Source organism: Elephas maximus, chromosome 11 (genome assembly GCF_024166365.1).
Source record: "Elephas maximus indicus isolate mEleMax1 chromosome 11, mEleMax1 primary haplotype, whole genome shotgun sequence".
NCBI lineage: Eukaryota > Metazoa > Chordata > Mammalia > Proboscidea > Elephantidae > Elephas > Elephas maximus.
In genome coordinates, this window is record NC_064829.1 from 113,469,898 (window position 1) to 113,487,068 (window position 17,171).

Genomic DNA, 17,171 nt, shown 5'->3' on the forward strand with positions numbered 1-17,171 from the left:
CCTGCCCTCACAGGGGACAGACAGACGTTCCCTCAGGCCCAACCAAGTCCCATCTGCTATCCCCCCGGAGACGGAGAGACGGATGCCGGGCAGAGGCAGTGGGAAGCCGCCCTCCCTCTTCCTGGTTCTGCTGCTGCTGCTCCCACCCCTCAGCCTCTGCAGCTGCGCCAGGCGCTGCCGAAGACTGTTCTCCCCCAACTCCTGGGGCCAGATGCTGCTCTGTAAGCTGGAGTCCTTTTTTTTCAACCTCTGTCTTTTCATATACTATATAATAAAAAAATATATATATATATTCCAATAAATACCTGTAAGTTACATAGCATGTTAACAAAGCAAACCTGTGAACCCATCACACAGCCTGGGAACTAGAATGGGGCAATACGTCCTATCTACCTGCCTGCTTCTTCCCTTCCCACAGCCCTGCTTCCCTCAAGAAGTAACCAGCATCCTCAGTTTTCTGCTTCTCAGTCCCTTAACCTTTATGTATACGTCTACTGTTTTAATCACACACATGGTGGGTTTCAGACCACAGACCCTGAGCTCTCTAGCGCTGAGCCCTTGCACCCAGCAAGGCTCACAACAGGGAAAGCCGGGAGGGAGGAAGGGGAAGAGGAGACAGGCGGGAAGGAGGAACAGTGGAAGTGTTAAGGACAAGAGGGAAAGGGAAAGGCTGAGGCAAGGAAGAGAATGGAGCAGAGGCAGGAGAGGCGGGCCTAGGAAGGGAAGGACGCAGGCTGGAGGGAGACGGGGCGGGAGGCATGTCCTTACCTCTTGCTGTGCAGCGGTTGAGACTCCCGGAAGGGGACCATGGGGGTCTGCTTCGGGGGCCGGCTCAGGGACTGGGCATGGCCAGGGGTGGCTGGTGCGGCCCACTTGGAGGCTGGTACAGAGTTGTGGGATGCGGGCCCACTCCACTGCCAGGGGGCATTGCTGCGGTAGGGGGGCCGGCCCCCAGGGGTCATGCTCTCTGGCTCCGTCTTGGGCTCCGAGGTATTCATGTCATATGTCTCTGGCCAGCCCCTGTGGAGAGAAACTGCCGTTAGTCAGCAAGGCTCGGCCTGCCGGTACACACAAATGCCCGCTGTCGGGGAGAGGCCTGCTGCTTTCCATCACCTGGCAGGGTTTGCCTGGCCACACCTGAGGTGCAATGGCTAATTTTAAAGGCAGTGGGGATGGCCCTTGAAAGTGGTCTGACGCTGATCAGCTCAGAGACCTCAACCAGGACAGAGCCTGACACAGGGCCACGAGAGCCTGGCCTCTACCTCATCTTCTTTCTCTTCCTCCCATTCTCCCTTCCTCTCCCTCCTCCCTGGCTGGACCTCACGTCAGCCAGTGTCCTCCACGGACACTCAGCTCCCCTTGGTGGCACTCGGGCCTGGAAGGTGGATGTCCTCAGACTCAAAGGACAGTTCAGTATCTGCCTTGTTTCAAAGAAGCTCAAAGGCAGCTGGAAGGGAAGCAGGTGACCTACTTTGCAGGGTGTTTTTTTAAAGCCACGGAATCCAGAACCTTGAAATAGCTGTGGAGCAGTCTGAGTGCCCCCGGACCAGGCTGGCACCTGCACAGCAGACAGTTCCTGGGCTGAGGTGGGCAACGGGCGGCAGGCGGGGGCTCCCCAAGTGAGGGAGCTGAGCTCTGGGGTGCTCCCAGCCCCATCCAGCCAGGCCCCCCTGTGCTTCTGGGGCCCAGGAAGCTTTCATGGCCACCCAAAAAAGACTGTGGTGGACCTGGTGGCTCAGGGGCTGCCACCTAGGACTCAGCTACTGAGGATGTGCTGTGAGCCCTGGGCTGGGCTGACCTTCAGCAGCTCCTACAGCCACCTCTCGGGGTTGGTAGGCACCGATGCCTCACCAGTTACCACCCTCCGTTAGGAGAACATGCGAATGTCTAACAGAGCCTGCTGAGCTGTACTGCCTGGCCAGAAAGAGAGGAAGGCACCCTCAGCAACCCAGTCGGTGCACACCTGCTCTTCCTGCCTGCTCAGCTTCCACCCCTTCTCCTGGTAACAGGTCTGTGTGCTCTGGGTGAGGAAGATTCCATTTCCTGGCTCCAGGCGTGAGCATGTGACTCAGGCCTGGCCAATCAGAAACGTCTCTCCCTCTGGCCACAGAGATTGGTGCAGGGATTGTCACATGCCCTAAACAGGGCCAATCAGAGCCAATGAGCATCAACGCTACAATGTTTTCCAAACTACTGGGGGGAAATATCTATTTCCACTGGGGCTGTTGAGCTGGGTGTACCTAGGCTTAGGGGGGTTTGTGTGTGGTGGGGGGTCATCATTTCTGACCCCATGAGGTGAGAGTCTGCCTGAGATTAACATCATTCAGAAGAGGAGACACATGAAAGATTCCTGATGAGGCTGTGTGAGTCCCTGGATAGAACCATGCCTAAATCTTCCCGTCTCCTGGTCTTGTTAGTTACACGAGCCAGTAAAGTCCCTCTTTTGCTCCACGTGTTTTGAATCTGTCCTGTTGCTGATAACCAGAGTCCTGCTCAAAATATCACATTTTAGAATTAAGTAAACTGAGGTTCAGAGAAGTAACCTGTCCAAGATCACACAGCCAGTTGTTGCTAGACGCTGTTGAGTTGGTTCCGACTCATAGCAACCCTAGGTACAACAGAACAAGACATGGCCCAGTCCTGCGCCAGCCTCACGGTTGTTATGTTTGAGCCCTTTGTTGCAGCCACTGTGTCAATCCACCTCAGTGACGGTCTTCCTTTTTCTCTGACCCCTAACTTTACCAAGCATGACGTCCTTCTCCAGGGACTGGTCCCTCCTGACAACATGTCCAAAGTACATGAGGTCTCGCCATTCTCGCTTCTAAGGAGCATTCTGGTTGTACCTCTTCCAAGACAGATTTGTTCGTTCTTCTGGCAGTCCATGGGATACCCAACATTCTTCGCCAACACCACAGTTCAAAGGCGTCAACTCTCCTTTGGTCTGCCTTAGTCATCGTCCAGCATTCGCATGCATTATGAAGCGACTGAAAACACCTTGGCTTGCATCAGGTGCACCTTAGTCTTTAAAGTGACATCTTCGCTTTCCAACACTTTAAAGAGGTCTTTTGCAGCAGATTTGCCCAATACAATCTGTTGTTTGGTTTCTTGACTGCTGTTTCCATGGGTGTTGATTGTGGATCCGAGTAAAATGAAATCCTTGACAACTTCAGTCTTTTCTCTATTTATCATGATGTTGCTCATTGACCCCGTTGTGAGGATTTTTATTTTCTTTATGTTGAGGTGTAATCCATCCTGAAGGCTGTAGTATTTGATCTTCATTAGTAACTGCTTCAAGTCCTCTTCACTTTCAGCAAGCGAGGTTGTGTCATCTGCATAACGCAGGTTGTTAACGAGTCTTCCTCCAATCCTGATACCCCGTTCTTCCTCATATAGTCCAGCTTCTTGGATTATGTGCTTGGAATACAGACTGAATAAGTACGGTGAAAGAATACAGCCCTGAAGCACCTTTCCTGGCTTTAAACCACGAAGTATCCCCTTGTTCTGTCTCAACGGCTGCTTATTAGCCCACAGATTCCTCATGAGCACAGTTAAGTGTTCTGGAATTCCCATTCTTCGCAATGTTATTCATCATTTTTTAGAGCACACAGAGTCGAATGCCTTTGCATAGTCGATAAAACACAGGTAAACATCCTTCTGGTGCTCTTGCTTCTAGCCAGGATCCATCTGACATCAGCAATGACATCCCTGGTTCCACGTCCTCTTCTGAATTTGGTTTGGCTTTCTGGCAGTTCTCCGTCAACGTACGGCTGCAACCATTTTTGAATGATCTTCAGCTAAGTTTTACTTGTGTGTGATATTAATGATACTGTTTGATAATTTCTGCACTTGGTTGGATCACCTTTCTTCAGAGTTGGCACAAACATGGATCTCTTCCAGTCAGCTGGCCAGATAGTGGTCTTCCAAATTACACAGCCAGTAGGAAGCAGAAACAGGGTTTAGATTAGTAAGCTGGCTCCAAAGCCCATGGCCTTAGCGAACTGTGCGCACTGCCCACTCTAAAGGAGCTTCAGACCAGTAGGTGAGTTCCTCCTGACTGCTCCTCCAGTTGCTTACAGTTTCGTCCAGGGCTAGGAGGCCCTGGGTGTGATCTCCGAGAGGAAAATACTATCCTTATTCACGCTGCTCTGCATCTATTTCGAGGTCCTGGATTTTGTGGTCCGATCATCTTGAAAGCAGCACAGAGTGGTGGAGACCCAGGGCTCCCGGGTCAGTCTGCTGGTTCAGATCCCAGCTCTGCCACTTGCCACCTGCGTGGCCCTGGCTGAGCCATTTCCTTCTCAGAGCCTCGGTTTCCTAATCTGTGAGATGGGGGTGGCCCTCACTTCACAGGGTGGTTGTGAGCACTCCATGAGCGTCAGTGGAGGTGGGCACATGCCAAGTGCTTAAGAAGCAGGAGCCGGTGGTCTTCTGCAGCCGACCCCCTGGACAGTCCACCTGCTAGTCCCACCTGCTTACAAGCGGAAGTCCCCCTTCCACTTTCTGAAGTCCAGCTGCACCTGCCTAGGGCTCCGGAGCAAGTCCTTCCGGCTCCTCCTCTCCATCCTTCCCTGTGGTCCGACAAACACCAGCATCTGAGCCACCTTTTGAGTCCTCATACAGAAATGCAAATTCCTGGGTCCCGCCCAGGTCCTCTGAGGCAGAGTCTCCACCCTGGAGACAGGCCCAGGACTTTCCATTCTATCAAGCTGATAATTCTGATACACACTGAAGTTTGGGGAGTCCCACCTTTGTTTATTTAGTTTTTTTAAATTGTTTTTAAAGATTGAAGTATATAAAAGGGCATCAAGTGAGAAATCAACCTTCCGTACCCATGCCCCTCCCATCTCACCCACAAGAAGCAACCATGGATTCCAGTTTCCATATATTCTTTCAGAAACATCCTGTGCAGAGAAGCAGTGTTTAAAATAGCAATAAAAAGAATAGCACACTATACCCCTGTATAGCAATCTTGCTTTTTTCCCTCCAATTAACGGTATTTCCCACTGTTTCCTCTTAGCACAAACAGATTTACCTTCATCTCTTTTAATAGCTGGTGACTATCCCATCACGAGGATGACCTGTAACTTACAGCCTGTTCCCCGTGGGTGAAGGTTTAGGTTTTTTCTAGACTTTTCCCTCTGGCAACATTGCTGCCCTGGATGCTCTGTTGCACCACTGTGGCCTACGTGAGGCAACGCCCCAAGCCCTCAGGCCACTTCTCCGTGCTGCCTTCCTTTCCTTGGTGGAGCCCTGGTAATGCAATGGTTAAGAACTACGTCTGCTCACCAACAGGCTGGCAGCTCAAATCCACCAGGCTACTCCTTGGAAACCCTATGGCGCAGTTCTACTCTGTGCTATAGGGTTGCTATGAGTCGGAATTGACTCAACAGTAATGAGTTTCCTTTCTTTGATCCCGAGGGCCATGGGGGCCTCCTTTCTTATCTCTTCTACTCACTTACTTATGGGGTTTCGATTTCCTTCTCAGGGAGGAAGTTCCAAGCCCCAGACCAGAGCAGAGGCCGTGGGTCTAACGAAATGGGAAGGAAACATCTGAGAATTGCCTTCCCGACCAGGCAGCTACAGGGACAGCGAGAGGGGAGCATCCATCCCTCCTGACCTGTGCAAGTGCCCAAGGTCACGACGACACATCTTAGTAAGAGGCTCTGTAAAGCCCTCCTGCTAGCTGGCCCAGCCACGTGGCCCAGAGGCCGGGGCGGGGGTGATGCTCTGGTGCTCCACTCAGTGTCGGGCAAGGCAAGGCAAGGCCACGCAGTCAGAATGCAGGTCGCCAAGAGCTGGATCCTAGGGAGACAGCACCCCTGCCCCCCCATGTGTGTCACCTCAGAGCTTATTGTGACATCTGAGCCAGGTGGCCAGGGCTGCAGAGAGAGGCTGGAGGGAGCCCAGAGTGTGGAGTCATCAGCTCTGCAAATGAGGGCAGCTCAGGGAGCTGCCATTTGAAGAATAACAAAAGCCCATTACCCACCCCTCTCCTTCCCCCACCCCAGCCAACAAGAGGTCCTGTTTTGGCAGCCCGCCTTGTAAATGGTCTTGTAAGCAGAACAGGATGATCTACTTGCTCCAAAACACCAGCGAAACTCATCCCTCTGGTCACACCCTCCTCAGCCTTGGCTTCCTAAGCTGGAGCAGGGAGCGGCAGACTTTTCCTTTTGCTTTAGCTGGTCCCTACCTGTGCGGCTGGGGACGCCTTCCTGGCCTCTCTCACACTGCTTAAGGTTCGCAGTGTCACCAACAGGCCATCGCACATGTGAGTGTGAGCGTGTGTGCGAGCAAGGCAGAACAGGCTGTGTCCTGGCCTTGGGAGCCAAGTGCTGGGATCTTGCCTCTGGGTTACCTACTGCTGGACTTGCCCCTGCAGAGACCTGGGTGGGCGTGGCTGGGCCTCGGCTTGGGCAGGAGTGGAGGAGGCAAAGGAGGGGCTGGAGAAGGTAACGCCTGGGGTTTCACTAGAGCCCCGAGGTGGAAGGACCTGGAGAGGTGGGTGGGGGCTTCAGCGTCAGGTCTACTCAGAACTGCCGCCAAGCCCAGGGCAAACAGGACTCAGGAAGGTGGGGATGAAGCAAGCACAGCTCACGTGCCCACAGCAGCAGGATACAGTGGAGCTGGGTAAACCTGGATCTGAGTTTTGATCTGCCACTTACTGACTGTACAGCTCTCTGCACAAGGGGCTTGTCTGTTCTGGGCCTCAGTTTTCTCATCTGTAAAATGGGGGTCACACCAGCTCTGTTGCAAGGTCAGTGACGTCTGGCCTCGCTGTCGTCACTCAACGTCACCTCGTCTCATACCTTCCCTTTGGCTCCCTCTGCTCCAGCCACACAGACCCCCTTTCTGGTCCATGGCTAGGTTTAGGGCCTTCGTTCTCACCTCAGAGCCTTTATGATGGCTGCTCTCTACCTATAAGGCGCTCTTTCGGCTCCTGCTCTGGCCTTCCCTGACCACCTTGTCCAACGTCAGGTCATGTCCTTCATTTTCCTCACACCCACTGTCTAATAGCTAACATTTCTAAAGTGTCCCTATAAGCCCCGCACTAATTATGTGATTTGCAAGTCTTACCTCTTCAGCCTCACAACCACCTTTGAAGAAAGGGTCTACTGTTTCCCCCGTTTTACAGATGAAGAAACTGAGGCACAAGTGGTAAAGCCACTTCGTCAGGGCACAGTCAATAAGGGGAAGAACTGGGACTTGAACCTCCACAATCTCACCACAGAGCCTGACTTCCCCACTATGCTCTATTGCCTCCGGTGTGTGCTATCTGAAGTAATCTTATTTGTTGTTGGCTTATTTGTTTGTCTCCCCTGACTGGCTCCTTAGCTCCAAGGAGGTTAAGGCCTTTACTGTCCTCTGTGCGGTTGGGTTCCCTGGGCTTGGAATGTAATGACACACAACACACACAACACAAACAACACACACACAACACACACACACACACACGCTCTCTTTCTCGCATTGGTCATCTCTGGAAGTCACTAGGGTATCAACTCACTACTTGAAAACTGCATTTACCTTGCCTTCCCTGTACAAATGATATCTCAGGCTAACCAAATAGTTAGGAAGGAAAGTTCTTTTTAAAAGAACTCCAGCCAATAAACGCAGAAGGGATGACAGAAAGACTGAGACCACCACCGCTCTGTGACCCGTAATGAAATAATGGATCTAGGCGATAATCACAAATGGCCACGCAAACCGTGAGGTGAAAAGCTGAGGAGGAACTTCCCAGTGATGGGTCAGGCTGTCATCGTCTGCACTCTCACTGCCCTCCGCATCGCTCAGAGGACAACCAGACATGCGGCACCTCCTGATGGACGCGGACTAGGACTCTGGTCAAGCTTCTATGCTGAATTACCAGTTTATGAGAAACACACATGCTAGGGGAACAGGTTAAAGGACATAAAAACAAAACAGAAAACAAAAACCAACCCTGTTGCTGTCAATTCTGACTCATAGTGACCCGACAGGAAAGAGCAGAACTGTCCCGTAGGGTTTCCAAGGAACGGCTGATGGATTTGAACCGCCAACCTTTCGGTTAGCAGCTGAGCTCTTAACTTCTGTGCCACCAGGGCTCCTAAAGGACGTCATGGGGATATAATCCACCCAACTCAAAAGTGAGAACCCTAAAGGACAAGGGACCTGACTGTTTTCCCAAAATAAATTGCAGGGAAAAAAGAAGAGTAAGGAGAAGTTAAACACAGGTCGGATAGTTCATGTCACAAAATCATTGTTTACGCCTAAAATTTTTTGGCCCCCTTTCAGTTATAGTTTAAAAAATAAAAAAAGGTCTTTACTGTGCAACAATACATTCCAAGTTCTGGAACTGCTTCAGATAATCCGAGGCAGTGGTGGTAATGATTAAAACACAAAACCAAACAGTGGCCACGTACTGGTGAGTGTTGAAACTGGGGGTTCAATATCCTTTCATTATGTTTGAAACTTTCTATTAAAGAAGCGAAACCGAACCGAAGAATCCGACCTTCCACCGGCTTCCCGCTGCTCTTACAATAAAACATAAGCTCCTCACGGTGGTTCACGCAGCCCCACACAAACCGCCTCTGTCCTTTTCTCCCACCTCTCGCCCTGTCACTTGGCTCTGGCCATACTGGCTCCCTGCGGCTCCGCCCTGGCCAGTCCCTGTCTACAGGCCACGGGCCCAGAAGCCCATACGCTCTTCTTTGGCCACGGGGACAGCAGCGCCCCCCATCCAGCTCCAGCCCTCCTCTTTACCCTTCTTAGAACTCATCAGGCCTGGAGCTATATTCTGCTTCTCCATATTCATGGTCCCCGCCCCCTCTAGGGCACAAACCCCAGACAGCAGGAACTTTTTACTTTGTTCATTGTTGTGCCCCCAGCACTCTGAATGGAGCTTGCAAACAGTAGGGACTTAATGTGTGCTGAGCGAATGGGTGAAGTGAGCGTGCTCTATGTGCTTCATCTAGAAAGCAAACAAGAGGACACCCACCTCATGGGGCTCTCGGGACAATACACACATGAAGAGCTTAAACCAGTAACTGACACAACAAGCGCTCAGAGGTTCGCTCCCACCCCCGGCCCATCGTCACTGTCCCTGCCGAGAAATGGCTCCTCTCTCCCTCTACTCTGGCCTCACGTGACAGTGTCTCTGAGGCCTCAGGCCGGCATGCTGGGAGCTGCCAACCTCCACAGTTCCTGCCTGGCAGGGAGGGTGCCCTTACCTCCGGGGCGTGCCGTCGTCGAAAGGCGGGATGATGACCACCTTCACGGTGACAGAGGTGCGCAGCAGGTCGATCATCTGGTCGTGGGTGAGTGTGACCACGGCCACCTTGCAGATCTCCACCAGCCGGCTGCCTTGCCGGAGGCCGGCCTGCCAGGCAAACCCATAGTCCTCCACCTCGGCCACGGTCCCGTCGTACTTCACGTGGAAGCCCAGCTGCCCGAGCCCATTCCGCCGCAGCGTCATGTCCACTGTCTCCCAGCCGTTGGTCATCACCTGCAGGCAAGAGGCAGGACCTGGCTTCAGAGGCTGTTCTAGGTCAGATCTTCTGGAAGGCCCTGGTCAGAGTCCCCCAGCAGAGGACAAAGCCCCGGCCGATGCTCACCTGCCCTCCCAGGTGGTGCCTGATGAGCAGGAGGGTGAAGGCCTGCCGATTCCCAGCCCACATTCCTATTTCCAAAGAGTAAACACGGCTGTGCAACTACAGGCCTCACGCCTTAGAGACCAGGCAGCCACAGGTTGTGTTCTCCAACATCCCTGCCTCCTTCCTTCCCGCCAGGTGTGGGGCTGTACCTTTGGGCCCCCTTGTGGTTGGCTGGGGCTGTGGGACTTGCTTTAGGCCATGAGTTGTGAGTGGAATCAGTGTGTCATCTGGACTGGGGCTTTTAATTGCCCTTTTCCTCTGCCATGGTGACCGGCAATACTCCAGATAGTGGTTATTTGGTCATGTGGTATCCCAGAGTTCAGATAATGCAAAGTGAAGCTCCAGGCTGAACCCTGAATGGGCATGTAGTGAGCAAGGAATAAAGCTCTGTTGTTCTGGGCCACTGACGCTGTCTCCTGACTGACTCAATAACTAACCAAAGTAAGAGGAAGAAGCAACAGGCCAGCAACACTGGTCTCGTTTCTAGCCTGGGGGCTGCAGCCATATTCTTTTACTTCAGGGCACCGTTCTCAGAGGCATGAGCCCCTTCCCATCTCCTCCTCAGCCCTTCCTCCAACATGGAGCTGAGCAGACCATGCCGGGCCAATTACCACTACCTTCATTTGTGGGACATGATGTATTATGTATTACCATAAGATATGAAGACCCGCTGAACAACCTCGTGTCCCTCAGGACGCTATCAGTGGCATCTCTTTTCTTGAGGGATAAAAAGGTTAAAGTAACAAGCTATGGATATTAAGCAAGTTACATCAAGTCCTGTCTCACACATCAGACTATACAGGCACACATTTACACACGCCCGAAACATGTACACAAATCTCCTATCTTCCGTTCTCCGTTCTCCCCTTCTTCCTTTTAGTAATAAGGCCCCCGTCCTAAAACAGCGTTCTGAGGGGCACGTGGCCACACAGTTAGGGACCACGTTCCTCGGCTTCCCCAGCAGCTGGGTGCGGACATCTGACTAGGTGTTGGCTGATGGGATATGAGCGGAGGTAACAGAACTTCCACATCCCATTCTTAAAATTGCTCCACACTCACTCTTTTCCCCTCCCCGTAGGCAAGAATGTGGACAGGGGAGTGACACAGATAAGCACAATTACCTGAGGAAAAGGAGGGGACGGAGGAGCAGCAACATGGAGGGAACCACGATTCCTGAGCTGTCCCTGCCTGCCTTGACCAGCGCTGATTAAAAGCAGATAAGCCCCCAAACCAGACCCAACCAGCTGCTGTCACGGCAAACCCAGGTGCGCAGACAGAACCGCTGCACAGGGTTTCCAAGGCTGTACCCCATGGAGGCAGACTGCCAGGCCTTTCTTCTGAGGCCCTTCTGGGGGGGTTTGAACTGCCAACCCTTCAGTTAGTACTCAGGGCTTAATCAGGTATGCTACCTGGGAATGCCAAAGAAAAATTAACTCCCATCTTATTTCAGCCATTGGATTTTTCAGTCCATTTTAGCAGCTCAGTCTGTAGCTACCTACTACAGCTGCTTTGGAGTGTTTTGGATAGAGAACAGAGACAGGAGAGGAACCCGCCGGTTGCTCTCTCTCTGAGTCCTGACCTTTCAGATCCCTGTGTTTTTGGTTTTTTCAAATTATGGTAAAACCGACACAACACAAATTCTACCATTTTAAAGTGTACAGTCCAGTGGCACAGTCACAACATTGTACAACCATCACCACTATCTAGTTCCAGAACATTCTCATCACCCCAAAAGGAGATCCCGTGCCCATCAGGCAGTCATTTCTCCTTCCCTCCTCCCCCAGGCCCTGGCAACCACCGTCTGCTTCCTGTCCCTATGGCTTTGCGTGTTCTGGACACCGCGCATAAATGGGATCACGTACGTGTGCCCTTTGTGGCTCGCTTCCTTCCCTCTGCTTCTGTAAAGAAGTAAAGCCGCTGCAGCCAGAGAGGAGAAGCACTCCTGATTTCTACAAGGTTCCAGAAAGGACACACGGCATGCGGGGTACCTTTTGGGACCAAACACTGAAGGTGATGCACAGCTCTGGACCTGATCCTGCAGTGATGCCCCTGCCATGTAACACAGCAGCACCCCCCAAGTGGTGCACCTGTGCCCCACCTAAGGGGGCACCGCTCACCCTGCTTTAGTGGACTGCTGCTGTCTGCAAATGAGGGTCCCCTGTAGCAGATTCACATGAAATCCTCTGCGCGTTAAGCTTTGGCAACTAATGAAAAAAACACACCTTTAAAAATACATTTGGGGGTTGTAGGCAACCTGTCCCTGTGACAGGTTCTCCTGGGATCCCCGACACTCCCATTTTAACCTCTCTGCACTTGCAATTCCTTGTTCAATACCTGTTTCAGATGGGTGCCCCCTCGAGGGCAGGGCCTGGGCCCACCAAGGACCCTACTATGCCCCAGCATGGCACTGCCGGCCCAAGAAAGGAACACTGTAAAACCTGTCATATTAACAAATGAAGCAATGGGTTTGTTTAGGGTGGCTGGGGTGGTGAAGTCAGACTGCCTGGGTCAGCATCCCGGCTCTGCAGGGGAGGATATAGAATTCTCACACTGAGGACTTCAGAGAGAAGCGATGGGTTTGTTTAGGGTGGCTGGGGTGGTGGGGTCAGACCGTCTGGGTCGGCATCCCAGCTCTGCCAGGGCAGGGTATGGAATTCTCACACCGAGGACTTCAAAGAGAAGAGGGATTGTCATGAGTGGCTTAAGATGGGCTTGTCCCTTTTACAGGAGATGGCTTATGCCATTAGTTCCTGGCCGGCTGGTTCTTCAGTGAGTTTTGGTGCGTTGAGACTGTGTGGGGGGCTTGTGGAAACACGCTCCGAAAGTACCACACCAACAGAAGGCCCTGGGATGGCATGGGACAGACTGGCAGAGAGGATGTGGGCAAAGCATGAACCTGGCACTCTGCCTGGCACAGCCACTACTTGAGAAACCAAGCCGGTACTGCAATCTTGGGAGGTAGCTCATATGCAAATTCAAGGTGAAGCTGAAGAAAATTAAAATGAGTCCACAAGAGCCAAAATATGACCTTGAGTATATCCCACCTGAATTTAGAGACCACCTCAAGAACAGATTTGATGCACTGCACACTCACGACTGCAAACCAGACAAACTGTAGGATGACATCAAGGAAATCACACTTGAAGAAAGCAAGAGGTTGTTAAGAAGACAGAAAAGAAAGAAAAGGCCAAAACGGATGCCAGAGGAGACTCTGAAGCTTGCTCCTGAATGTACAGCAGCTAAAGCAAATGGAAGAAATGGTGAAGCAAAAGAGCTGAACAGAAGATTTCAAAGGACGGCTTGAAAAGACAAAGTAAAGTGTTATAATGAAATGTGCAAAAACCTCGAGTTAGAAAACCACAAGAGAAGAACACGCTCAGCCATTTCTCAATCTGAAAGAACTGAAAAAATAATTCAAGCCTGGAGTTCCAATATTGAAAGATTCTATGGGCAAAATACTGAACAACGCAGGAAACATCAAAAGAAGATGGAAGGAATACACAGAGTCACTATACCAAAAAGAACTGGTTGATGTTCAACCATTTCAAGAGGTAGCATATGATCAAGAACTGATGGTACTGAAAGAAGTCCAAGCTGTACTGAACGCACTGGGGAAAAACAAAGCTCCAGGGGTTGATGGAGTATCAGTTCAGATGTTTCAACAAACAGATGCAATGCTGGAAGTGCTCACTCGTCTATGCCAAGAAACTTGGAAGACAGCTACCTGGCCAACCGACTGGAAGAGATTCAAATTTGTGCCCACTCCAAAGAAAGGTGATCCAACAGAACACGGAAATTATCAAATAATATCTTTAATATCACACGCAAGTAAAATTTTTCTAAATTCAAAAACAGTTGCAGCAGTACATTGACAGGGAGCTGCCAGAAAGTCAAGCCAAATTCAGAAGAGGGCATGGAATTAGGAATACCATTGCTGATGTCAGATGGATCCTGGCTGAAAGCAGAGAACACCAGAAAGATGTGTTTACCTGTTTTTTACTGACTATACAAAGTCATTTGACTGTGCGGATCATAACAAATTATGGATAACATTTCGAAGAATGGGAATTCGAGAACACTTAACTGTGCTCACGAGGAGCCTGTACATAGACCAAGAGGCAGTCATTCAGACAGAACAAGGGGATACTGAGTGGTTTAAAATCGGGGAAGTTGTGCGTCAGGGTTGTATCCTTTCACCATACCTATACAAGGATGCAGCATCAGGACTGGAGAAAGACTAACAACCTGCATATGCAGGTAACACAGCCTTGCTTGCTCAAAGCGAAGAGGACTTGAAGCACTTACTGACGAAGGTCAAAGATGACAGCCTTCAGTATGGATTACATGTCAACAGAAAGGAAACAAAAATCCTCACAACTGGACCAATAAACAAGGTCATGATAAAGGGAGAAAAGGTTGAAGTTGTCAACAATTTCATTCTACCATGATCCACAACCAATGCCCATGGAAGCAGCAGTCAAAAAATGATGTATTGCGTTGGCCAAACCTGCTGCCAAAGTGTTGAAAAGCAAAAATGTCGCTTTAAGGACTAAGATGTGCCTGAACCAAGCCACGGTATCTCCAATTATCTCATACACATGTGAAAGCTGGACAGAGAATAAAGAAGACCAAAGAAGAATTGATGACTTTAAATTATGGTGATGACGAAGAATATTGAATATACCAAGGACTGCCAGAAGAATGAACAAGTCTGTCTTGGAAGAAGTACAACCAGAACGCTCCTTAGAAGCAAGGATGGCGAGACTTCATCTCACATACTTTGGGCATGTTATTAGGAGGGACCAGTCCCTGGAGAAGGACATCATGCTTGGTAAAGGAGAGGGTCAGTGAAAAAGAGGAAGACCTTCAACAAGATGGACTTACACGGTGGCTATAACAATGGGCTCAAACACAGCAATGGCTGTGAGGATGGCACAGGACAGGGCGGTGTTTCGTTCTGTTGTACACAGGGTTGCTATAAGTTGGAACTGACTTGATGGCACCTGAAAACACCAATAGCACAGCCTTGTATTTTAGAAGAACCAGATCACTTAACTAACTTTGGGCCCCGGGAAGTCACTTCACCTCTCTGGGCCTCAGTTTCCTCATCTGGGCAGTGGGGATGATAATGACACCTCCCCATGGAGTTTTTGTGAGGATGAAATGCAAAGCCACACAGAGTGCCAAGTAGGGTTGACACAGTCCCAAATCAAAAAACCAAGCTCAACGTCGTCAACTCAATTCTGACTCACAGCGACCCTACAGGACAGAATACAACTGTCCCATAGGGCTTCCAAGGAGTGACTGGTGGATTTGAACTGCCAACCTTTTGGTTAGCAGCTGAGTTCTTAACCACTGCGCCACTGGGTCTCCCTGATACTGTTAGCCCTCCATAAATGTTCACTGGTCATCACTGCAGTACAGCAGGCATGTGTCCCCTCATTCAATAAATGTTCACCGAGTGTCCACTGCATGCTGGACGCTGGCGAGGTGCTGAGGGCGCTGCAGTAGACAGATACAGAAATGCATGTTTGGAAGCAGTAAGGGAGGAGAAGTGGGTGGAATATGCTCAGGGGCCATGGGGCGGGGGGGAGGGGGCTGTTGCAATTTTAGACAGTGAGGCCTTACTGCCATTTGACCGAAGGCCTATAGGGGCAGAGGGAAGGCCCTGGGGGATGGGCATGCCAGAAAGAGAGCACAGGAAATAAAGAGGCCCCGAGGTGGGAAGCCCCCCGAGCACGTGCAGACAGCATTGAGCCGAGTGAGTGCGGGCAGATGAGGTGAAAGCGGTCATCGGTCATCAGGGAGCAAGTCCTGCAGGGACTCGGGGCAGTGTAGGGCTTGGCTTCTCCCTACGGTGAGCCGAGGGTTTTAAGCAGAGCAGTGATGTGATGAGATTCCTGACTGCCAGGTGGAGAACAGACCATGGAAGCAAGACTGCAGGCAAGGCAGAGGCTGCTGCAACCGTCTGGAGGAGACAAGGGGCTCGGCCCCTACCGGGAGAAGCAGCTGGAATCCCCCTACCGAAGGCGGCGTGGGCAGGGCTGGCCGACAGACTGGGCGTGAGTGTGGGAGGGGAGGGAGCCTAGGACGGTGCTGAGGCTTTTGACCTAACAGATGAAATGCATGACGGAGCTGTCCTCTACTGAGATGAGGAAGCTCTGGGAGGGTTGGGGAGGAACAGGCGTCTGCTCTTGGACTTGTTAAGTCACAGGGCCTGTTAGTCCTGGTGGCACGGTCCGCTCCTTAGAAACCCTATGGGGCAGTTCTACTCTGTCCTATAGGGTCGCTGTGGGTCGGAATCGACTTGATGGCAACAGGTTTGGTTTTTTAAAAATTTTTGTTAGCTACTTGAGGATAGACACTGAGTAAGCAGTTAGATACCAGTCTCCAGTTTGGGCACAAATAGGCTTTGGAACCAGAAAAACCTAGATTCAGACCTTGGTTCTGCCACCTACTGGCTGTGTAACCCTAAGTGAGTAATCCCACCTCTCTGAGCCTCAATTTCCTCATTGGTCAAATGGGAATAAAACAGTACCTTATTATTTTACCCTTGGTGGGGTGGGTGTGAGGACGGAGATCATGATGTAAAAGGTTTAGCACAGAAAAAGGGTTCCATAAACTTGTTCAATCAACCAACCAGCTAACTAGCATCTACCGAACACTTACTATGTGCCAGGCCTGATGTAGGCATATGAAGAACCAAGTGAGCGAAACAGACGATGGTCCTGCTTCCCAGGCTTCACATCTTAGCGGGCAATCTAAACACTAGCTATTGGAAGCAGTAAGGGAGGAGAAGTGGGTGGAATATGCTCAGGGGCCATGGGGCGGGGGGGAGGGGGCTGTTGCAATTTTAGACAGTGAGGCCTCACTGCCATTTGACCGAAGGCCTATAGGGGCAGAGGGAAGGCCCTGGGGGATGGGCATGAATCTTAGAGTCAGGGAAACTGAAGGCAGTGCTTTACCAATCCAACCTGAGCTTTAATGAGAAGTGCGAAGACCCAGAACAGTCAAGGACAGCCACCAGCTATGGCGGCCCCTGGAGATCTCAGCCCACTAAGTCAGGCAAGCTTGATGGGGCAACAAAACTCACCCAATCCTCAAAACAGGCACAAGGAGGTAGGATGATTATTGTTCCCATTGTTTAGATGCGAAAACTGAGTCACGCAGAGCTTAAGTAACTTGCTCAAGGTCACACAGTTGGTAAGTGGCAGAGCTGGGAGCTGAAGCCAGGCCTTCTGACTCTGGAACCTGTGGCCTTAGCTACCATGTTACACTGCCTCTGTATTCAGCTTGCACGTGATACGCCACTCTGCTAAATTTACTGCAGGGTCGATCACTGACCATAGCATTCTTTTTTGTGGAGCTCAGATAGGACCTGAGTACTTCTCAGTCCCAAGCTTCAGGCAGCCATTACCAGCTGTGTTGCCATCTGTCTTGAAACCAATCTGCCACCCTTGGTCTGGCCAAAAGTCTGAGCCCAAACTGTCCACCAGCACTTTATCCAAACTGTGAGTCTTTATCTTCAACAGGGGAAGTTAA

The 17,171-nt window shown here is 51.0% G+C and overlaps 1 protein-coding gene across 7 annotated transcripts in view; it reads right to left on the reverse strand.

Moving 5' to 3' along the window:
- SIPA1L3 (signal induced proliferation associated 1 like 3) overlaps window positions 1–17,171 on the reverse strand; it is a 292,300-nt gene that overhangs the window by 70,821 nt on the left and 204,308 nt on the right. For all 7 annotated transcript variants that reach the window (XM_049901371.1, XM_049901365.1, XM_049901368.1 and 4 more), the window contains 2 exons: window positions 9,207–9,481; window positions 769–1,020 (listed from right to left, as the gene is read on the reverse strand). In XM_049901371.1, coding sequence (XP_049757328.1) covers window positions 769–1,020; window positions 9,207–9,481 — 527 coding nt within the window. The remainder of the gene's footprint in view (window positions 1–768; window positions 1,021–9,206; window positions 9,482–17,171) is intronic.